At 37.7% G+C, this 23492-nt stretch overlaps 1 protein-coding gene across 1 annotated transcript in view; it reads left to right on the top strand.

Moving 5' to 3' along the window:
• The window catches only part of NPHP3 (nephrocystin 3), a 28977-nt gene that overhangs the window by 1659 nt on the left and 3826 nt on the right, over window positions 1-23492 (top strand). Inside the window, exons 3-24 of the mRNA XM_069860032.1 lie at window positions 989-1139; window positions 2618-2770; window positions 4162-4295; window positions 4542-4702; window positions 6554-6701; window positions 7263-7337; window positions 7900-8079; window positions 9503-9606; window positions 10460-10574; window positions 11380-11523; window positions 12067-12164; window positions 12636-12738; window positions 13341-13423; window positions 14455-14593; window positions 15800-15964; window positions 16475-16572; window positions 17871-17993; window positions 18336-18525; window positions 18670-18911; window positions 19316-19391; window positions 20145-20272; window positions 22280-22520. Of these exons, the coding sequence (XP_069716133.1) occupies window positions 989-1139; window positions 2618-2770; window positions 4162-4295; window positions 4542-4702; window positions 6554-6701; window positions 7263-7337; window positions 7900-8079; window positions 9503-9606; window positions 10460-10574; window positions 11380-11523; window positions 12067-12164; window positions 12636-12738; window positions 13341-13423; window positions 14455-14593; window positions 15800-15964; window positions 16475-16572; window positions 17871-17993; window positions 18336-18525; window positions 18670-18911; window positions 19316-19391; window positions 20145-20272; window positions 22280-22520 (3051 nt within the window). The remainder of the gene's footprint in view (window positions 1-988; window positions 1140-2617; window positions 2771-4161; window positions 4296-4541; window positions 4703-6553; window positions 6702-7262; window positions 7338-7899; window positions 8080-9502; window positions 9607-10459; window positions 10575-11379; window positions 11524-12066; window positions 12165-12635; window positions 12739-13340; window positions 13424-14454; window positions 14594-15799; window positions 15965-16474; window positions 16573-17870; window positions 17994-18335; window positions 18526-18669; window positions 18912-19315; window positions 19392-20144; window positions 20273-22279; window positions 22521-23492) is intronic.

The following is a 23492-nucleotide window of genomic DNA, read 5'->3' as shown; positions in this document are numbered from 1 at the left end:
TCTGTGTTATTTGAATGCAGGAATATATTCATGTTTAAGGGTGCCAAGAAAACATGGGCTGCAAACTGAGACATTGTAAAGGAATGTGTAAACACAGCGTTCCATTCTTTCTGAATAAATTTTATATATATCATTGTAATATTTAACACTTTTGGCTTACATTAAGGAAAAGTGTGGTTTGGTGCAGCTATTTTGGCTGCTAAAATAGTCAAGGACAAAAGCCTTTGCACTTTCTAGAAGAGTGACTTGAAAGGCCAAGTTGATGGGTTTGCTTTTACCTTGCTGCAGATGATGGTACTTTTACAACCCAAAATAGCACATAGGTCCTGGTTTTCTGCTGTTCTCAAGATTCTTGATGTCTTCAATTGTAACAGGTGTTAATGTTTGGCAAATACTGAAAAAGAGGATCAATTTTGTCCTTATTTACAAAGATGAGTCCTGAAGGTTCCATGTCTTTGAATTTAAATCTAGGTTCAAGTTTTATTCCCCACATGATGGTAATATTTTGTAAAGAGAACAGCTGGAGGTCCTTGATCACTTGCTGTATTAGGAAATTTAAATTTCCACAACAATCAAAACTAAATACAAGATTATATGTAAATGTAAAAAAAGCTAAAAAGACACTAACATGGAGGAATACAAATTATAGCATGTAGTAATCTTAGAAGACAGTACGCTTTAAAAGGTGAAGAAAGTTATTTACCATTTTTTAATGAACTTCCCATACTAATGCAGGCTTTGGACTTTCAGAACAGTATGCTAAGGTTTAAAATGGCAAACTTTTAAAAAATAAGTAATTTTAAACTGTGTTTTCCTGCTCATTTATAGGCTTCTGACAGCTTCTTGTTCACATTTTCATGCCTTTGCCTGCTAAATTGATGCTAGAAAGTTAATTTTCCAACTGAAAGCAGATAACATGAATTCAGGACCTGATATTGAATTTTAAAAGGTTTATGGTTTGTATTTCATTCTTCTTCCCTGCTTATAGATTTTCAGAGAAACTAAAGAAAATGAGATTCAGGACTTACTGAGGGCCAAACGAGAGCTAGAAGCAAAACTTCAGAGACTCCAGGCCCAAGGAATCCAAGTGTTTGATCCTGAAGAGTCTGATTCTGATGATAATTGTACAGATGTCACAGGTGAGAATTTCATCCCCAGCATTTTGTATTGCAACGTAACTGAAGTCTGTGAATAGTAAAGCCCAATGGAAATCTTTATGTTCTTTTGTGAAAAGTATTATTGATCCAGGTGAAAAGCAACATAAAGTAGTTAAAAGGGTAAAAGCTGCTGACTGCATGTTTCTGGTCTTATAAATGAATAGATGAAGAAAGTAGAGCACTGGAACTTTTTTTTTTTAAATTGTTCCATGAACAATTCTGAATTTTCTAGTATTTTCTGAGTTATCTATTCTAGAGCTATGAAATTCTGTTCCATAGGATTCAAAAAGCATCCCTGAAAGTAGGGGAAATCTTAGGTAGACTTACTGTACATGAAAGATGAAGTGTGCCAGTCTTAGCTGCTATATTTTTTAGAATAGCAGAGTTAAGTATTTAACAAACATGAACCAGCTGGAAGAGTAATTTCATTGAAGGTTTGTTTTTTTTTTTGAAAGGGAAGCCGTAGCAAACTTAATGACGTAAAGGGCAAAACCTTGTATATGCTCTAAGAGGTATTTGATAACATGGGAAGGATTCAGGTAGGTATGTGATCTGTCCTCTTGAGTTTGTATCTGCTTCAAAATAGACCAATAGCTGTAGCAGACAGCTGGCACCCTGACAGCTGGTTATGGGTGGTGATATGGTTATGATGGCCACTATTTCCTCTTGTACCTTGAAGGGATTACTAAGGAAAAATGTGTGAGAGTGCTGTTGCATATCAGCAGATTCATCTTGGCAGGAGTATAAATATGCAATCTTTGAAAGCGAAAATGTTTCAAAATGCAGTGATCACCTTTTTGTGTTGTAATGATGCATTTGATGAACTTTAGTAGTACAGATTGTCTTGCTTTATTTTATATATTTTTTGTCTTCTTTTGCATAGATTATTTTTTGAGTTCATACTTCCCTTCTTACTTTTTTCTGATGTCTTCTTTGATTTCCTGGTTTTCTCCGTGGGAGATTTATTGTCGTGCACATTGTATATCGATTGTCAGTAATGTAACCCAAGCATGTTGTGAAGAGGTACTGTGAAAGCTTTTTCACGCAGCACAGAGAATATATTCAGTCCTGATTTACAGGCCCTTTATGCTTTTCCAATGCTTGAACATTCCTGAACAAAAGTTGTCAATTTTGTGACGTGCACAAATGGCTGCAGCAATACTGTGAACTCTTTTCCTGATTTGTAATACAAGTCAACATTTGAACCCAACAGATGTGAGTGATCGATATAATAACAAACAATGGCAAATAACCTCATCTTTCAGCATGGTGGCTTCTCTTTAACATCAGACATTCACCAATTAGAGCTACGGCATACAAAGGTGTGAGCAAATCTCCGAAAGGAGAAAAAATTGCGACCAGTAGCACGTGGCAGGAGGATTCAGTTGGAGTATTTAAGACTGATCATTTACCTTGTTTAGTGAGAATGAAGAGAGTTTTTTTTGTTTTCCAATTCTTAGCTACTGGGGCACAATCTGAGTACTGGAATGGAGGAGCTTTGGGAAGTGAGCCGTCCATGGGTAGTATGATGCAGCTTCAGCAGTCTTGCAGAGGGCCTGAATTTGCTCATAGCTCCATAGATGTTGAGGGACCATTTGCAAATATAAACAGGGGTAAGTAATGGTGGCTTGGTTTGCTGGCATTTGAGATGTCTGTGTCATTTTTCTATCAGTTCTTAAGTAATTCTGTTCTTTTTTAGTTCCTTTTCTGTCCATTGTTGGATAATTTGACTGAAGAGTTATTTGGAATTCTTTGTAAAAATAAAAGGAATGGTAGCTGTACATGCTAAGTTATGTTTAACATATTGGGTGACTACAGTATGTGCAGCAGTGATTTTAGTAAACAGCAGTGAACGGTGCTTCAGTGTGAATAAAGCGAAAAACATTTTGTTGCCTACGTTGACTAAGGAAAGTAGTGATCTTTCTTTCAATATCTCCTGATGTTCTATTTTACATTTGTATTCAAACTGTCTGCTTCCTGCGTATGAATGTTGCCTTCGCAGTAGGTAACTATATAACTATATAATATATATATACTATATAAATAAATATAACTATATAAACTATATAATTGAATTTGTATGGGTTTTGACTCTGCTTAGGGGGGCATTTATGTAAATCTGGTTGCAAGACCAGGATGTATGCATTGTTATGTGAATCAATGTCAGATATTTTCTTGTCAATAATTGTTGGTGGGAACTTAGTTTCCTAAATGGCCTCTTGTAAATTGTCTTATGGTACTCTGGTTTCCCTCACTGTTGTCCTGGCCCTGGAACCCCTCCAGCATATAGTTGACTTTGCTGGCAGGTTCTCCCTTTTGTCTTTAGTCCTTCAGGCTCTGATTCAGAAATCTGTGCCTGCAAATTGGGAGGGGAGGGTCTGCTCTGTGATGGCTCCAGCTTCACACACCAAGCCTTGCGTTATCCCATGTGGTAGTGGAAGGAGAACCTCTTCCTGTCTTGAAAGAATGACTAGCCACAAAGTGAAGAACCTAAGAAAGTTTCAGAATAGATTGCTTCTGTAGGGAATTGACCTACAGCACTACAGAAAATAATGAAATTAGTATCAAGAAGAGAAAGTTCTTATAATGTTTAGTTATCATTTATTTGCACAGTCTAATTGAAATACATTTAGATCTGGAGGGAAAAATATAATGTTCAATTAAAAGTGTTTTATTTCTGTGTATTTTTACTTACTTTACAACTATAAGCTTGATTTTGTGGATGCATTTCATCAATGCTGTTTACAGGAAATATAATTGTAATGATAATATGAATGTATTTAACACTTGCTTTGCCAGATTATCAAATTATATGACATTATCAGATGATATAGGCTCTCTAAATTCAAATTTATAAAATTAAAATAGTTGAGTCAAATTGTCACTATTTTAAATAAAACGTAGTATTCATAATGTTAAAAGATGATGACTTTTCTGTTATGCATTGTAATCAGATATAAAGTTCTCTAGAGTTTATTTTGTTGTGGTTTTTCTTCGTTTGCAGATGATTGGGATGCTGCTGTTGCCAGTTTATTACAGGTTACTCCTTTGTTTTCACACTCTCTGTGGAGTAACACAGTAAGATGTTTTATTATTAGTACTGATGAGACTCAACCAGAAGTGGACATCTTTATTCGAGTGAGTATCTCACAGACTTATGCTAATTTATATGTAGTTTCCGCTGTGTTACTTATTCAGAAATTTGCCTAATACTTGTTGAAAGCTTTATTATGTGTAGCCTGATTTCAGTGAGGTCAGTGAAAGTATTGTCAAGGACTTCATGGAAAGAAACTGCCTAGAGAAAAGAAACTGTGATTTATCAAGTAAGTTCTTAGTGCTATGCAGATTTAGTAGTAAAGCACCATTACTCAAATTTGCTTTCAGAACTACTCACCAAAGCTTCAGAGAGTCTGTGAAACAATGGGGTACTTCTTCCAAGTTGTTCATTTTTCAGCAGAAAATGAAAGGCCTCTAAAGGATGTAAGAAAATGGGAAATTGAAAAAAGTTCATTAGTCATTTTGCTCCTGCATTTAACTTTGCCAGGGTAAGTATTTTACAGACTGATACAGCAAATGGAAACTGATAATTCAGAGCACATAGATTATTAAAATGTATGTGATGCTTTACTCAGTACATTTCCTAAGCTAGCACCTTCTAAGTGGTACTCCCTCAAACTGTAGGTTTCCTAGTACAGACAGAAAAGAATATATCAGTTTTGTGTCATTTCCTTTTTCTTATAGCTACTGATTCTTTTGAAATACAGCATGAAATATGTTTGTCTTCATAGGACAGAAATGTTTTGCTTTCCAAGAGCATCTCCATTGTGTGCATTGCCAGAGTTTTAGGAATTCAAGGTGGCTGGTGTGAATGTCCTCAGTGTTTCTCATTTGCTTATCTAGCCTTATGCCTGTCTGTAGTATTTTGATTTCGTTCTGTCACGTATTTTCTGTCTTGGGCTATTTTTTTACTCATTTCATGGCTTTCCTGTGTGGTACCTTATGCTAGTTTTCCACAGCTTAGTTTACTGAAGTCACAATGTTTTATGACAAATGGTGATGGAATGTGTTCTGTTTGTTCAGTGAGTAATTTCCTGACCTTCTAGAAGAAGAAACATGAGTTGCTAAATGAAAAACACCAAACTAGGGATTATTTTAGAATTGTGTTAGGATGATTTCTGTTATACATTTGAGAATTTTGAGTAGAGTTTGATTTTGATGTTTTGGGGGAAGGAGGGATGTCCTTCTGCTGAAGAAGAGTGAAAAGGGGATTAGAAAAGAGTGGATAACAGAGTGGTCATTCCAAAATGTTTGTAATTATGCAAAAATCTGAAAATGCTACTATGCATAAAGTTTCACGTTAGGGATAGATTTTGAACTCTTAAGGATTTCAAATGCTGTTGTATTATTAGGGCTCTCATATTAACTAGACCTGTTTCTGGGAATAAAACGTGTCTGCAGAGAATTAAAGACACTGGTAGCTAAGATTTACAACAGTGGAGTGCTTCAGGGAACAGGCAGGTACCACAGAAGATGCTAATTGATTTTCATAGAGGAATTGGACTGTAGCTGCCACACATTTACGCTCTTGGAAAGATAATGTCAGCTGCTGAGGGTGTATTGGCATACTCTGAGGGCATAGTGGTGCCAAATAACCCAGTTTTATTTATGTGGGTCACAGGTGTTTATGAATGAAACATGCAAAGCAAAAAAACCCACAAAGGATCATTCCTGCCAACAGTGTTTACTCTAGATTCTCTTGGAAAAGCTGTGATGAAGTTGTGGTGCTTATAAAGGGCATAATCCTAGCTGCTATTGTTAGCGTTCTACATTTATCTAATTCCTTCTGCGTAACAGCAATAGATTGCTGGGTATTATACCCGTGGGTATAATCCACACATATAAATATGAAGTGCTTTTGAGTTTGGAGGAGTGTAATTTTCCTTTTCAACTACTATAAATTAAAGACTGTCCTACATCAGACAAATATTTAAGGACTTCTTCTAAAAAGGTCAGGGAATTGAACAGAGCCTTGAAATAGATGATGGAAGAGCATGTATGTGATGCTTATTAATAATGTGTGAATCCCTGTTCTTTCCATGCAAGGCAGTTCCCTTTCACTCTGCATGCTGGTATGGAAGATCAACTTTGAATTTACAGAGCAATAATCAAAAAAATTAATAAATGCTTTTAATAAGTAGGATAAATGTCCCTCTTGGTTTTTCTTTGCTTCAGAGTTTATTTTAAATTCTCGCTGAAGTATTTTCTTGCCCTTTTTTGTAAATAGATCTGACTTTTGAATTAGGTTTTGCAGTGAAACCCATGTTTGGAGCTTGTGTTGATTGAACTGTTTACTACAGCAGTGTAATATAGCACAAGAATGCTGATTTCCAATCTAGTTGTTTGTTGGAGGACTGTGAAGAAGCCTTCTTGAGAAATCCAGAAGAAAAGCCTCGGCTAATTTACCACAGAAAGGAGGATGGCAGAGTCAGTTCAGTCTCGGTGCAGCAGTTAATTGAGCAAATCTCTTACACCAACAAAGCAAAGGTATAGCATTTTAAAGACTGATGAATTTTAAAATTTTCTGCTGTAAGCAGCATTGAGTATGAGCAGTACCAGATTTTAGAGGAATTGCATTACATTCATTGTCTGGACGCTTATTATGTGAACAGATTGATGAAGCTGAAATTCGTGAATGTTATGAAATTTTTATTAGCAGAGGAAGACCTAAAGCTGCTGCATTTTCACTGAAAAAAAAATCCCTATGCTATAAGGGTAGAATTTCTCCCCTGCATTTAGCCATTTAAATGGCAAAGTTAATTATCTAAGATCCGTCTGTAGCCACCAAAGACAAAGAAGCATTCCTGAAGAGAGATTCCTCCCATTTGAAAATAAACCAGTTGCCATTTATTTCCCTCTTCAGATAGAACTGTTGAGAAAAGCTGAAACTTTTGCCCAACTTTTAAAAGCTGAGGCAAAGTGAATCCTACCTGAGGCATGTAACAGAATGGAATTTATATGTGTTCCAGAATGTTTTTGTTGGAAGACCTAAATACTGTTCCCAGTTGGTTTCAGACTTGTGTCATGATTTGCCATTTACTTTTTCAGATGATTGATCATGTTGGAAGTGTGAAGGAAGGAGCATATGAAATCTATAATTGTGTGGAAAAGATAATTAAACAGGTGGAGTACATGATGCATTTCAGCTTTTTCTATTCCTGCTCTTATTTATGTTCTTAAATGATGTCAGTGTGATTACTGTATGCTACTTAAAAGTTAGTCTTAAATTCTTAACTTAAATGTTACTATGTTTTATTGTTTTTCTGGCAAGCAAAGAAATCTGCAAGTGGAAAACAGAACTCAAAACTGAGCAGTGCTTTTATGGGCAGAAGCAGAAATAACAGGGAAGAGGGATCTATTTGTGGCCTGAGTTCTCTTTTAATTTCTTTTTAACCATATAATAGGATAAGGAAAGATTGCATTGTCCACTCTCTCTGTCCTTCCCTGTGGTGAGTTGCTTCTGCAATGAGAAGACTAAAACAAATGTGTTGAGACTTATGCATTTGGTTAATTCAGTTTCATCAAATTGCTCATTTATGTTCTTGGCTAGCCTAAAAGGAAGTCAGCATATTGATGTTAGTAGAGCTACACTCCTATACAGTGGAAAGGAGATAAAAACTGAATGTGCTTGCACTGTTAAGAATTGTAGTTACAGTTTTCTCCATGTAATTTTCTTTTTACTTAGGATATATTGGGCTGTGAAATGACAGACCTGGAGGGCAAGGATTTGGGTAATAAGGAAGAGTCCACTGCTCCTGAAGAAGTTGTTTTTGGTGATGTATTGTGGGATGCACACGATGAACAAGAACAGATGGAAGCTTTTCAGCAGGCCTCTAATTCAACATGTGAGCTGGGATTTGAGAAAGTAAGTACATTGGAAATGTATATGGATGAAGAGAAAGTCATCACTTATTTCCATGTCTTGTTAGGCAAGATGTGCTTCAACAGAAGAGGCTGTGTCTGAGAGCACCCTTGAAGCTATTACTCCTTAGGCTAAAAGAAGCCATGTGTCTTATATAGATGGCATATTTATTTTCTGGGAGAGGTGCCAGTTTGTGTGTTGTTGAATGACATTGATGAAGAAGCAGTTGTTGTTCCTGCACTGGAGGAAAGCACTATAATGGTGTGGCAGAAGTAGAGTGTCCTCCTAGACTTTGGTTGTCAATAGAAAAGGCTCTGAGTGCATTTTTTTTTTTTTTTTTTTTTTTGCAAGGGGTGGGGAGCAGCAGGAAATCTGAGCTCTGTCTTGACGGCTGCGGTTAGGTCTTTTGGAGATGACTAATGAAAAAATTGTATATCATCATGCAGCCATACCTATGTGAGAAGAACAGAGGAAACTTTAAAAGCAAAGCTGCTGAATAGCTTAGTGCTTACTCATTATTTGAAATAGAATGTTTAAAACATTAATTCCACCTGATATCCCCAATTTGTATACGTAGGCAAGGTATAATGAATGTAGGAATTAAAAACATCAAAGTGATCATGGAAAGTGAGGTGACCCCTTATTTGGACAACTTTCCTTGGTGTTATAATGTAACATAAGCATGTAGTTTCTGTGTTATTGTATTTAAATTGATAGTATCCCTATTTTACTAGCACAATTTATTCTTTTTATTTCACTGCTCATATATTGGCAGTGGTTTGGAGAATTGTGCCATCTTTACTATACTCTAGAGCGGTAAAATAATTGAACATTAATGAAAAAAAACTGTATGGGTATCTTAATGCACTTCCATTTCTTTTTTTTGCAAACAAAATATTTCTCTGAAGTGGAGGAAGGGTAGTTTTGTTTTTGTTTTTTGTCATCCTCAGCTCTGCTATAACATCCTTGGGCATTCTTGTGATGAAAGAAAGCCTTTCGTTAGTGTTCTTTAAGGCCTCAAAATGTGATTCAAGGCAGATGCCAGCATTGAAGGCTCTGTCCTGGCAACTATATCCATGCAATGGAGTAGTTGTGGGAAAGGAGGGGCAAAGAAGCCTGAACAAACATTGTGCCCAGTTGCTTCATTGTAGTGAAACTAATTCAGTTTATTAGCACTGAAAGTTCCATTTTAAATAGAGGTTTGAAAAAAGTTTACTTTACACTTCCTTTAAAAGAGAGAATTCTGTGGTTTGAGTGTTTCATTACAAAATTTATTTCCATTTGTGTTATATTACATTTCAATAGTTATTCCCTTACCTTAAATCTGTGCATGCACTTTGTATATAGATGGCTTGCAATACCAAGCACTATGTTTCTCTCTTAAGCAATGGACTATTTGTAAAGATTGTTTAATTTCTTTTTGTAGTATTTTGAACGTCTAAATGACCTAGTAGCAGCACCAGCTCCAATTCCACCTTTGCTTGTCTCAGGAGGACCAGGATCTGGGAAATCTCTCCTTCTGTCAAAATGGTAGTAAAAACTTTTTTTTTTTTTTAATGTATGAATAAAATCGGAAAAAAAAAGTTTCCATTACATTTCAAACATCACGTCACATTAATTAGAGGTAAAATGGGAGTATTGACATAGTTGAAGCATCCTGAAAAGATTTGTAATAACTGAATAGCTAATTCCATCTGGACTGCCGTTATCATCTTCCTGATTCCAGTTGCAACACCTTGCAGATCTTTCTTTGCACAGCATTAGTAAGTGGTTTCACACCACAGTGGAGCATGTCCCCCCCAAGTAAGTTTTCATTCAAGAAGCATTTGGACAACACCCTCAGACACAGGGTGTGAATGTTGGCGTTGTCCTGTGCAGGGACAGGAGTTAGACTCAATGATCCTTCTGGGTTCCTTCCAACTCAGGTCATTCAATGATTCTATGATTTGGTAGCTCAGTAGTGTTGCTGTTCTGTGACACACACAAGGGGTCCTTTTGAATCTTTTTAACTGAAATAAAGATCATACCTAATACTTTATCACATAAATGCATTTTATGGTCACTTGTAGTCTGTGAGAAAATTCGCTGACATAAAAATAAATGGATAGTGACATTACTTCTTAAAAGCTTAGTGATATGTGTCTGACTGGCACCAGAAAGGGCATTTGTTAATGGCTGTCAGTACCGGGGAGTGCAAAAATAGAATCTGACATAAAAAAGTTCAATTATTGCTCAGGAAAGTCTACCTTACTTTGTAAGATAAACACAGAACACCTCTAGCTCATATCCCTTATTTCCTTTGGCAAAATGGACAGTTTTTATTTGAGATATTTGTAAAATTATAGCATGCTAAGTGCCTTTTCTTTTTCGCTTCTCTCATTAGGATTCAGTTGCAACAGAAGCATTCACCAAACACACTAATTCTTTACCACTTTGTTGGGAGGCCCATGTCTACTAGTTCAGAATCTGCATTGATAATTAAACGCCTTACTTTGAAGGTATACAGTATACCCTGCATTCTTTGGAAAGTGCCTCTGTGTGTATGTGTATGTCAAAAGATAAAATTTTCTACATTGGTTAAGGATAAAGGCACTACAAAATGACAGGAATCTGATCGTACACAATGAGTACAGATCAATTAAATAGCATTTCTGGGATATTCATAATAGATTGGCATTAGCAGTTATGCTTCCAGTGACCTATATTGGTGGCTTATAAAACCATATTGGCTTCATCCAAAATTTCCTGCCATCTGGCAGATGGGAAAGACAGGTGGTACCTCTTCTGTCCATGTGTTTAGAAACCTGAGGCTGTATTTCCCACTTGGCACCATATTGTTCCTAGACGAGTCTCTCTCCTATGTTAATTTATTTTTTAATTGTGTGTTAGGTGGGTGGGGAATAAGTGAGGAGCCAGGATCTGAGTTTTCTTCTTCCTTCACAGGGTAGCACTAAGGACCTCACAATAAAAGCATTAGGAAAACAAAATCAATTGTGTTCTCCTTGCAATTTTCTCCTGCCTTTTAGAAGCCTATTTAACCTGTGTAACTTTTAAGCCCTGAGTCCCCTGATTCCTTGTCCATTGTGTAAACTCAGGTTATCTCTCTAGAATTTACACAATGAGTTCAATAAATATTCTTTGTTCTGCATATGACAGCTTTCTGTATAGATTAGAAGGAAAGAATTCTGTCTGAACTTGACTAGAAAAATTACCCCAAGATAATGTGTCGGGTTTTTATTTTTCCTCTTGTGTCTGTAGAACATCTTTCAATGTAGAATTCATTGTATGTTTATAATTATGCAGCTTATGCAACACTCTTGGTTAGTGTCACCTCTGACTTTGGATCCAGCTAAACTTCTGGAAGAATTTCCCCGCTGGCTAGAAAAACTTTCTGCACGTCATCAAGGCAGCATCATTATAATTATTGATTCTATTGACCAAATACAGGTATGTTTTCAAAATATTTTGCTGCTTGTCAATCTAAAGGAAACCTTGTATATTTTAATAGGTTCAGCTATATGTGTGTAACAGAAATATTAATGTTTGCGTTGTTTTAAAGACCACCTATAGAAAATAGTTTTGCGAAGGGTGCAGATGAGTTAAAATAGTCTTTCAATTTTAATTGATAAATTTTGTATTGAGTTGGTTTTTTTTTTTTCCTAAATTTATCTTGATGCCTTAATTTTTGAGCAGTTACATTGTTTATCCAAAGATTCAAGGCTGTGAGCTGATGTATTGGGTGTGTAAATAGCCTAGTCTTTACGAGGTGAACATTTCAACAGTGGTATTCTATCATCTGGTTTACTTTATGTACAGTCATGCTGCTATGTATCAGGTAGTGCTGTTTCTGGAACCAAATCATGAGCAATTTTTAAGGACTCTGGAGAATTTAAGACTCCTTTCACTGGGCAGTGCAGTAAATGAAATGTATCAGCTTCTAGCATTGTTTTGAATAACCTTTGCATTAAGTAACCAGAGTTTGTTTTTAAGCAAGCTGAGAAGCATATGAAGTGGCTGATAGATCCACTGCCAGTGAACGTGAGAGTGATTGTATCAGTGAATGTGGAAACATGTCCACAGGCTTGGAGGTATGTTACATTTCTGAGACATTTCAAAGTAGCTGGGTTACAATTATTGTTTTGAGTTACAATTACTTGTTGAAGAGCAAACAGCTGCATTTATCAGGACATGGATATTTGATAGGATAACGTTTGCAACCGTTGGGGGCAATGAAATCTTCTCCATTGTAACTGCAGTGAGGACAGTTTTTAGCTATTGGGAAGGCAGAGTTTTGCTTTACTGTGTTGGATCTATGCAGATGACTGTATGAAAGAGTGTATTAAATGCAATCAGATGCTTATCAGGAACCGCAACACCAGGATAAGGCTAAAAGTGGAAAGTTGACTTATGATGACTGTAATTCCTTAGCAGCAGAGAATAGCTTCAATTACTGGTTTGACATAAAACTTTAAAAGCTTTGGAACTTCGATGTCTTTTTTTTTTCACTTTGTGTGCTATTTAATAAGGTCTGAATATGACTTTCTTCTCTCTTGCCAAAGGTTATGGCCGACGCTTCATCTTGATCCGTTGAATTCCAAAGATGTTAAATCTCTCATTAGCGCAGAATGTAACTCTGCCAATGTAAAATTGACTAAAGAGCAGGTAGGTCTGTTGTAGTTTTTCTAAAGTACCTTACTGTAATACAGCTTTTAATTGAAACATGGAAAGATTCAAGAAGTCTAGCTGCCAAAAGAAAGTATTATTTTTAGCTAACTAAATATTACTGCTCAAGATAGCATGCAGTCTGTGTATTTATACCCTGTGGCTTATAGCACTGAAAAACACAGAGGGAACAGTGTAGATTATTAACACAAAAACAGTGCAGTTGCACATATTGGTGTAAACATGTTTTATTTTATAATAACAGAAGGTTTAGTATTGCATAATACTCTAATGATGATTGGCAGAATGGGAGAAAAAAAGTATTTTACCTCTTTGACTTGGTGACTGATTCTGTAAAGTAAATTCTCATCTTGAGAAATTCAACAGTTTGATCCTAACTCTTAAATTCCAATAGAAACTTTCACTCATGTGCTTCTACAGCTAGAAAAACAGGCAGTATTTTCTGCACTAGTTAGGTCACAGTCTTCAGATGCTGCAGATAGAAGCATATCTAGAAATATTATTTTCCTGTCAAGCAGTGAATATTTTATTGGTGTGGCTTATTTAATCTTGGCTCACAGATTTTGTTTAAAATGTTGTAGGAGAAAAAGCTTGAGAGACATTGTCGTTCTGCCACAACTTGCAATGCTTTGTATGTCACTCTCCTGGGCAAAACCATTGCTTGGTAAGTTGAGATGATCTCGAAATTATTGTGCTTATCACTAGATTAGAAGACTTAAAGTAAGTTTGTTAGCATTTTGAAATACATTCATTTAACACAGAATGAATCGTGTTAAGAAAAAGCAGTGGAGCCGTATGCACAGTTTTCCCCTTCACTAACTAGGAATGCAATGGAAAGAAAAAATTAGACTATACAATCACCATTTTGATACTAAATTAATCCAGATAGTTGCATCTCTCTGTTTTCAGCTCTTCTGATCTTTTTTTATTTTTCCATTGTTCTGCTTTCTGGGTATATCAGTAGCTTCTATGCTTTTTAAAGGGTATTAGGAGAATGCTGGCATTCTTTTGCTAAACAGTTTAATGCAGGTCTGTTATATTTACTGAAGACTATGTACTCAGATTTTTAAGGCTGAAATGGGGATCAACAACTGTTTAGTTTAGCAGCCTGCACGTGTGGTACTTTACGATTTAATTCTTGCTGTGGAGAAAATAAATCTTCCCTCTTGTATAAGAGAATGCTTAGTAAGTGGATTGGCTTATTATTAACCTAGACTTTGCCTTGTTGAGAAGGATGCATTTTTAGTTTTAAAGACTCCCAGGAGATGGTACACTGATTGATAATTTACTCTGGGTGACTAATTTTCATTATTATTTTTTTTCTGTTTTATATCCTAGAGTGCTTAATTGCTCCTGAAAACATGCTTTGTAAATGCATTAAATGGAATGGTGGCATGTGGTTTTATCTTTATGCAGCCCGTTGTTCTTACCCTGTAATGCAGGAGGAAAGACCACTGCAATGTGCTTTTTTTTTTTTTTAAATAAAAATGCTGCAGTTATTTAGAAAAATCAGGCAGTACCACTGAAGATGGCTTCAGGAATTCACCCCTTCTGTGTTTAATCTCGTGAAGTTCTGTGCACCTTTTAAACCCAGTAGGAATTTGGAGCAGTTTTGAGATAGAGCTCTTCAGTAGTTTAAGTTCATCTTAGCTAAATTTAATATACTAAGCGATGCCCTTTTGTCCTTCTGCTCAGTGTTGGAAGTAGAGGAAGCATGGACGAAACCCTTCAACAGTGTTTCCAATGTCAAGACACAGTGTCGCTCTACAGGCTTGTTCTGAGATCAATTCAAGAATCATTGCAGAGTGATAAAGCAAAAGGTTTTTTGAAAGAGGTAAGCAGAAAATGCATCACTGTTTCTACAGCTATTGTATATCCTTTCCTGTAAGGAGTTTTTCTTGAGGTAAAAGTGAATATAAATTTATGTTGGTTCATATGTGTGATTCAGAGATTACTCTATTATTAGTATGGAAGGAATAATTTTATTAATCTAATTAGATCTGTTGCATCGCTATAGAACACGCCTGTTTTGTGTTAAATTTCAACTAAGTCATTGTCTCACAAAACAAAACTGAGATTTTCCATTATGATATGATATCATATCGAATTAGCACTTTCTTGCTGATCACTACCCTGATGCAATGATTAACTACATTGAGCATAGTAAAATATAATCAAAACATAGTATCTTATGAATATAGGACACTGCTTATTAGATTTCTGGTTCCTCATCCTACCTTTGCAAGATTTCCCTGTTGTGTGGAACATTTTTTTGATTAGGACATGATACTCGGTAATTGCTAGAAGTTCTGTGGTGCAGGGTAAGACCTTCAGCATATTTTACTTAGGGGGAAGTTCATTATGCTAATGGAGTTATTCTTCCTTAGTGTTATAGAGGAAAGTCTAAGGAGCCATTTGTCCCAGAGCATCCCATTTGATGCTTTAGCTATTAGAATATGAATCCATTAGCTCCGAGGACTGTTCTTTGAGGACAGAAGAGGGAAAGAGCTTGTGTATGCACTTTTTCCCTTGCCCTATGAAGTTAAAAGCAGTGATAGAGGCTGAGAGAGTTGGGGTTGTTCAGCCTGGAGAAGAGAAGGCTTCGAGGAGACCTTATAGCAGCCTTCCAGCACCTGAAGGGGGTGTACAAGAAAGCTGGGGAGGGACTTTTTACAAAGGCATGTAGTGGTAGGACTAGGGGTAATGGCTGTAAATTGGAGAGGGGCAGATTTAGACTAGACCTAAGGAGGAATTTCTTCATGATAAGAGTGGTGAGGCATGGGAACAGGTTGCTCAGGGAAGCTGTGGATGCCCCGTTCCTGGAAGTGTTCAAGGCCAGATTGGATGGGGCATTTGGCAGCCTGATCTAGTGGGAGGTGTCCGTGCCTATCACACGGGAGTTGGAACTGAATGATCTTTACGGTCCCTTAAAACCAAACTATTCAATGATTCTATAATATACAGTATTTTTCTTGGAATTTAACTAAGCTCTGTGGCAAATACTGCTAACCCTGTAAAATATTTTTTCTGCTTTTTGTAGATACTGTGTGTCATCGGTGTTAGCCATAATGGTGTGAGTGAATCAGAGCTGATGGAACTTTATCCTGAACTGTCTTCTGCGGTGCTAGCCTCACTTGTTCACAGCTTGCACAAAATGTGTTTACTGACATATGGGTGTGGGTTGCTGAAGTTTCAGCACCTCCAGGTAAGTTTTGTAGTGCTAAAGATGTGCAAGTGAAACTCCACCTGCTAAGCTCCCAGTAGTTTTCAGATAAGTTCCTTGTTACTACGTAGGCTGTGATATGTTTGTGTTTGCTCCTCTGTTTTCCTTAACATCTGGCCTGATGTTAGAATCACCTTGAAAACTGCTAGAGCTGTGATACCAGTATCGATCTGTACTATTCAGCAGTTGAAAACATAGTTTTTCAAACCTTCAGAAATTTCTGATCTTATTAGTTCTTAACTCCATGTGTCCTAGAAAACACTGGTTCCACAGAAGCCAAGCAGGACTGAAGTATAAGGGAATATTATCTGAATAACCAGAGCTTTGGTCTAATATAAGGTAGTCTGTTTCTAGGTGCCTTTGTCATCAAAAGAGGTTCAGTTCTGTAACACGAGATATGTTTTGAAAAGAAATCTTGTGTAGTGCCCTGTGTGTTGTCAACACTTAATAAACGCATTAAATGCATTCCCTTTCTCTCAATTATACTCTCAGGCTTGGGAGATGGTGAAACTGGAGTATATGGAAGAAGGTGAAAATGTTATTTCTGCTTATAGACAAAAACTCGTGGAGTATTTTACTATGCAGCTAAGGTAGGCCAGAATTCCTTAAAATGTGCTGAGCTGCAGGCTTTGTGCCTCTTCAAGATTTTTATTTTCTTCATATAGCTCCTTTGACTCAGTTTAGTAAATTATTGTAAAATAATTCTGCAAAACCACAGTTGTGAGTTTAGCAGTTAATTATTGGTAAGTTGCTTTCAAATTCTGGAAAAGAGGCTCTGGAACGAGTCCAGAGAAGAGCAACAAAGCTGGTTGAGGGGGCTGGAGAGCAGGTCTTATGAGGAGCAGCTGAGAGAGCTGGGGTTGTTTAGCCTGGAGGAGGCTGAGGGGAGACCTCATTGCTCTCTACAACTACCTGAAAGGAGGTTGTAGAGAGGAGGGTGCTGGGCTCTTCTCCCAAGTGACAGGGGACAGGACAAGAGGGAATGGCCTCAAGCTCCGCCAGGGGAGGTTTAGGCTGGACATTAGGAAAAAATTCTTCACAGGAAGGGTCATTGGGCACTGGAACAGGCTGCCCAAGGAGGTGGTTGATTCACCTTCCCTGGAGGTGTTTAAGGCACAGGTGGACGAGGTGCTGAGGGACATGGTTTAGTGTTTGATAGGAATGGTTGGACTTGATGATCCGGTGGGTCTCTTCCAACATGGTTAGTCTATGATTCTATGATTCTATGGAGGCAAGTGGGCATACAAGTTATCATGTGAAAAGGGTGTGAATTTATATCACATCAGATGTTTTGCAGTAACAGATCCCATGTGGATTTTTAACTTCCAGTAAATGCTAGGAAATTTGAGGGTGCTTGGAACTTGAAGAAGAAACAGAAGACCGCTTAGGTTCAGCAAGCAATTAGCACGTACACAAGAGGAGGTCCAGTAGAATAACAGAACAGCTACAAATTCATATCCAGCTTGAAAACTGATTTGTTTTCACAGTTAGTGTGTTAGCGTTTCACAGTTAGCGTGTCCCAGTTGTGAGCTGCTCTTCAGAGTATCCACTGTTGAGTAGTAGAAAGCCAAGAGGGCCACAGTGTGTGAGGCAAAGGAGGCACAAAGGGACAGTGGTCTGCTGCAGGGTTGCAGTTCTGCCAGCAGGCACAGATTAGCCTACATGGGAGGGAGGAGCAGCCTGCTGTGAGGTACCTGGGGGTTCCAGTGCCCTCCGAGGAGAAATTAAAATGAAGATGTCGGAAAATGGAATATGTAGGTCTTACAGTAGTCTGTCTGGTTAGACATTCAGATATGGCAAACGTAGTCTTGCTTAATTTTCACATCAAATTGACAAGTTCTGTTAGGCCTCTCAAAGTTTTAATCTTTATTTGCTTTTCTTTCAATAGTCGAGACCAAGTGACTTGGAGAAGTGCAGACGAACTTCCCTGGCTCTTCCAACAGCAGGGTGATAAACAAAAGCTACACAAGTGTCTTTTGAATCTCTTTGTATCCCAAAACCTTTACAAAAGGTACAAAGGTAGCCTCTGCTTTGGCAGTTGTAAACATTTGAAAGTAATTTTTTGTCAATAAAATCTAGACAACAGATATAGATTAAATAAACTTAAGTAGTAGAGCCTGAAATGCTAAATACAGTTGTATGAATCATCTCTTGTTTTCTCTTCTGTTACACCTGGGAGTTGGTTAAGGGATAAATACTGCTGTTGAACAGTGCTAGTCTCCATGGATTGTCTCTGTGGACACTGAGTGTAAAGACAAAATTCATGCATATGGCCCATTTCGCTAAGCTAGCATCAGTCTGAACAGAGGAGAATCAGAGATAAGATGAGCTTCTTATTTCCTTGTTAAAACAGGGGACATTTTGCAGAATTGCTGAGTTACTGGCAGCTGGTTGGGAAAGATAAGAGCTCTATGGCTGCTGAGTATTTTGACTCTCTGAAAGAATATGAAAAAAGCTGTGAGGGAGAGGAAAGTATGATCTGCCTGGCTGATCTTTATGAAACCCTGGGACGGTTTCTTAAGGACCTAGGTCTTCTCAGTCAGGTAAGTGCATTTAGAGATTGTTGTAACAGTAAGGAGGCAAATTAAGAAGAGCTCAGTGTTTGCTTTCTGTTGCAGTTGTTAAATTATTGTAGCATACAGGATGCTGCCTGGTGCCGTCATATTCTGTGAACTTTGTTGTTACAGGCTGTAGCTCCTCTGCAGAGGTCTCTGGAGATTCGAGAGACTGCTCTAGATCCAGACCACCCAAGGGTGGCGCAGTCGCTCCACCAGCTAGCAGGAGTTTATGTTCAGTGGAAGAAGTTTGGAAATGCTGAACAGCTGTATAAACAGGCACTGGAAATCTCTGAAAATGCTTATGGAGCTGAACATCCTCGGGTAGCCCGTGAACTCGATGCGCTTGCAACCTTGTACCAAAAGCAGAACAAGTAAGCTTAACTACTCTGCCATTTTTCTTTCATGTGGAGGTGGCAAAGAATAACAGTAGAGAATTTTCTTCCTGAAGCCAGAATGTTTCTTTGGTTCTTTTTTAGAGTTTCATAACTTCCAATGCAACAAGGAGCATTTCCTCCTTATTCTTGCAGCAGGACACCCAGTAGGGGCCAGGCTTTTACTTAGTTTTCCAACAAACTTGTAACAAGTTAGAGATAAAGGAGGGCCATTGACTGATCCTACGCATTTTGAGTATTTTTCTTTGAGAAAAAGCATGAATTCCTTTGAGATTCTTAAATTCTCCTGAGATTTGTTCGTTCAAGTAGTTCAGAAGCTTTCCAGAATACCCAGTGATGCTGTATTTGGCATTCTTTCTAATACTATGAATAACTGGTTTCAGATATGAACAAGCTGAGCAGCTGAGGAAAAAGTCTTTCAAAATACGCCAAAAAGCAGCAAGGAGGAAAGGCAGTCTGGTAAGGAAATGCTTGGTATTTAATGAAAATGCAAGGCATGTTGCAGCCTTGCTGACCTGATGCTCAAGTGCTTTTGATAATTCTATTGAACACAGTGCTTACTGCTTACTGGATAATCCCAGTAATAATCTTAGGTGCCATGCTGAGTTTTTCCCTACATTTTGTTCAGTGTTTCCATAGTTCTTAAATACAAATGAATTTGAATCATGAAGATTTTGTCCATTTTTGTAATGAGTTCTGCTGCAGAAATATTTTTGTTAAGACTACAGAGATAAGAATAAGTGGAGTGTGTAAGCTCCACTTATTACTTGTAATTCACTTAGTGCGGAAGCGTTAGTTTGGCAGCCCGTTTTACAAAGATGCACGTCAAGCCTTGAGTAATGTATTATATGTTTTTGTAGATTGCATTTAGGATAGGAGATTAACTTGATTTTAAGTTTCGACCTTATAAACTTAAGAATTGAATCTGAATTGATTATTTGAATTGCAGAGTTTGAGCAAGTTAGCATATGAGATATAGGAAAAACAGAGCTATACAACACCACAGTAAAATATTTCCTGGAAGCGTGTTTGGTGAAATTCATTGTTAAACTGTAAATAAGCAGAATGCCTGTGTGCCACTTAGCTTGAAAACAGAGCTTGAGTAGGATTAGTATGCTCCTTTGGCATGAAACAGTCTTTTATTTTCTGTCTTCAGTTGTACTTTTGAAAAATGATGGTGTTTGACTTGCATTACCTTCTGCTTTGCTGTAGTGTGGTTTTGCTCTCCTGCGTCAAAGAGCCCTGCAGCTAGAAGAGCTTACATTAGGCAAGGATACACCAGATAATGCTCGAACCCTCAATGAGCTTGGAGTCCTCTATTACCTGCAGAATAATCTTGAGTAAGTTGTTTTAGTTGTGGCAAATCCACTGAGTGTTCCCATAGCAAATGGGAAATGGAAGCAAAGCATTAAGAACTAGCATTACATGTAGACATATGATCAGATGCTCATTATGGTGCCGTCCCTGATTCGTTGTACTGGTTTTAGTTTACTGTGAAATTCACTCATATTTTCAAGAGTTGATGCTGATAGCATGTATTTACCAAGTCAGTGCATTTTCTGCATGCAGAATTGATGTTTCACAATTAGAATTAAGCTAGCCTTCATTGCAAATACCAGTTCTTTCTCAAAATGTATACCTCCTCTACTCAGCTTTGCTATTTTGTGACCATCCTCTAGAGTGTTCATCCTTGAACAGCAAGGTCATTGTTTTTCTATGCAAAAAACCTCAAAATGCCAGTATTGCAAGAAATCATGAGTTAAATATTCACTATGCTTGTAATCCTCAGGCTCTTACCCTGCTGTCCTTTTTAAGGGCAAAAAAAGAGAGCGCATAACAAAGCTGTTCTAAAAGCAAGGCTGTTAAAGAAGTGGAATAAGAGGTGTAGAGCAGTTTTTATTGTGTGGTTAGCCATTCTTCATGTCAACTTCCTCAGCCCACAGAGTAGTGTAAATCTGTGTTCGGAGCGAATTGTAAAGGCACCTTGAATCCTGCTCAACTGAATATTTTCAGAGAAAAAGTAGTGCACAGCAACAAAGCACAGAGTAAGTTCTGGAGGTAGTTTTACGTTCTTCTTGTGTCTGATGCTCATGTCACCAGAAGTTGTTAGATAACTACAGAAGTATATCACCGTATAGGATCTGCACACAGAATCTCTGTTAAATGCAGGACCTTTACAGTGAAGGAACGGATTTTTAACAGTTGGAAATATGGGGTCCTTTGTCATGTTACCCTCATGAAGTCATGCCAAACTGACTGATTATAGAGGATATCTGTCTAATCTCATATGAGATCATTGTATATTCCACATTATTCAGAACCTACTTCTAGAGTAACCATACATCCACTATTTCATAGGTGAGGAAAAATGCAGACTTTGTTCTTGTGGAGGTTTGTCATTTTTTTTAGCAGATACTGTGTCTGTTTTGAATCGGCAAACCCAGGATTGAATTTTTTGGATCATTTGATGCAGTTAGAGTTAAATCAATGGCAGAAAGGTATCTCACTTTGTTAGTTGTTATATGTTATATAACACATTGTCCTCTAGCTCTTGCATAGAGTGAACCCCTTTTGACACTTGTAGAGGAGCTCTAGAATTGGACTTACTGTTCTATGTGAGCATCACCCATTGTTCATGATAGAAGAACTGCTTGAATCTCTCATGTAATAGTAGTACATTACTCCAGTGAGACAGAATATGCCCTTTAACAGGGAAATGCTTGAACAGAGGCATTACATGGAGTTTTCTCTACTTTGTCACTTCTAGACATATTCTGCTATTAGAATATAGCTCATGACATATATAAAACTCCTTCCAGTCTCTACCCCTTTGCTGTGAAAGCTGTCTACTGAACCTGGAGTGTGTTATTTTTTTTTAAGTTACCTGAAAATGTGTGGTGTGTCCTGAACCTTTTACCTCAAATTCTACTACCGCTTTATCCATGGGAGTGCGACTGCTATGAGGAGTTGCCCAGAAGCCAGTATAATGTTTTGAATAAGGAGGGATTGCTTGCGTATCTGAAGATGTAGCTTGAATTAAAGAAAGGAGCAGCTGTTGGGGTAGGGTGATGTTTACTGAAATCTGCTAGACTGCCATTTCAGTCCTTTACAGCAGGGCTCCATTTACATTCTTATGGTTAGCATGTGTGACAGGACTATGTCTGGGATGTGTAGTTCCTCACTGCTTAAATGAATTGCTGATCTGGCATTTGCTTGTTGAAAGGAGAGTGGAAGCCTATTACCAGGTGTCAGTATCAGAGACTGTTTATTCCATTTCACGTAGCCACTTCAGCCTGTGTACAGACATTACCAGCTTTAAAACATTGCTGAATGACTGTGTTCTGTAGGACAGCAGAGCTTTTCCTGAAGCGCTCCTTGGAAATGAGAGAGAGAGTCCTGGGATCTGACCACCCAGACTGCGCGCAGTCTTTAAACAATTTGGCAGCTTTGTACAATGAGAAGAAGCACTATGACAAAGCAGAGGAACTCTATGAAAAGGCTTTGGACATCAGGAGGAGAGCACTGGCTCCAGATCATCCCTCCTTGGCTTATACTGTGAAACACCTGGCAGTATTGTACAAAAAGATGGTAAGTACAAGCCTGTTACCTCTTCTTATGACCTAGATTAACTATAATGCCTTGTACTGCTAGTCTCTTCAGTCTAAAAGGAGTGGGACATGGGAATTGGTGTTCTACGCACACGCATAAAAGATGTAGTCAAGCAGCCTCAGTCTGTTTCCAAAAAGCCCAGGAGCTTTTTCAAAACACACTTTGCTCAAAGAAAAGCCATTTATGAATAATGTGTTTAGTGTCCTGCATACTTAGTATTCATGGTGAAGAATTTCTGGTTTGATTAAAAGCCAGTGTTTTGGCTGCACTAGAGAAGGGCTTCCCAGCTGTATTTCAGATCTCTGTCTGCTATGTGACATCACATACAAGTTTGCTCAGATGTGTCTTGATGGAAAAATCATGTTTTAGTGTATAGGAACAGTCCTTTTCGCACAATGGCTTTGAACTATGCAGTCAAGTAACTTGAGAACTTAGGAGGGAGATGGTACTTTACAAATAAACTCCTCCCACTTATGCTGATTTTGTGAAAGACGAGAGTTACTGTCCTGCTAAATACACTGTCAGGAATAACTTTAACAGTAGTATGAGCTTCTGTGTTTCACCATTTCAAATCATTTCATGAATACTTGTGTCTGCAGTTGGTCGTTCTAACCAGTGAACCTCATCAGTGTAAAAGTGATGTAAGGTTTCCAGCTGTTGAACTAAGATCAAATTCAGAGGAGGATGAGAATTTGTTTCTTCTGTACTTTCACATTTTACCATTATTCAAAGAGAAAAACTTCCTTGAAGATAATCCCTTGAATCAAATGCTCCTGTGTTTTTCCTCAGTAATTGTTATCTGCTTTTGTGTGCATGAAATTGTTTTGGCTCACTTATTCTCTGCTCGCTTCAGCTTCTGATTTTAGTACTGCTAGAAACTGCAAAAGCACTTAATATTTGCATCAAACAGCTCTTTACTAGTTTGAAAGGGCATAAATTAAAGTTCATGGT

The sequence above is a fragment of the Phaenicophaeus curvirostris genome, chromosome 6, assembly GCF_032191515.1.
Source record: "Phaenicophaeus curvirostris isolate KB17595 chromosome 6, BPBGC_Pcur_1.0, whole genome shotgun sequence".
NCBI lineage: Eukaryota > Metazoa > Chordata > Aves > Cuculiformes > Cuculidae > Phaenicophaeus > Phaenicophaeus curvirostris.
The sequence above is the reverse complement of the archived record's forward strand: the minus strand, read 5'-3'. Positions and strand labels throughout refer to the sequence as shown.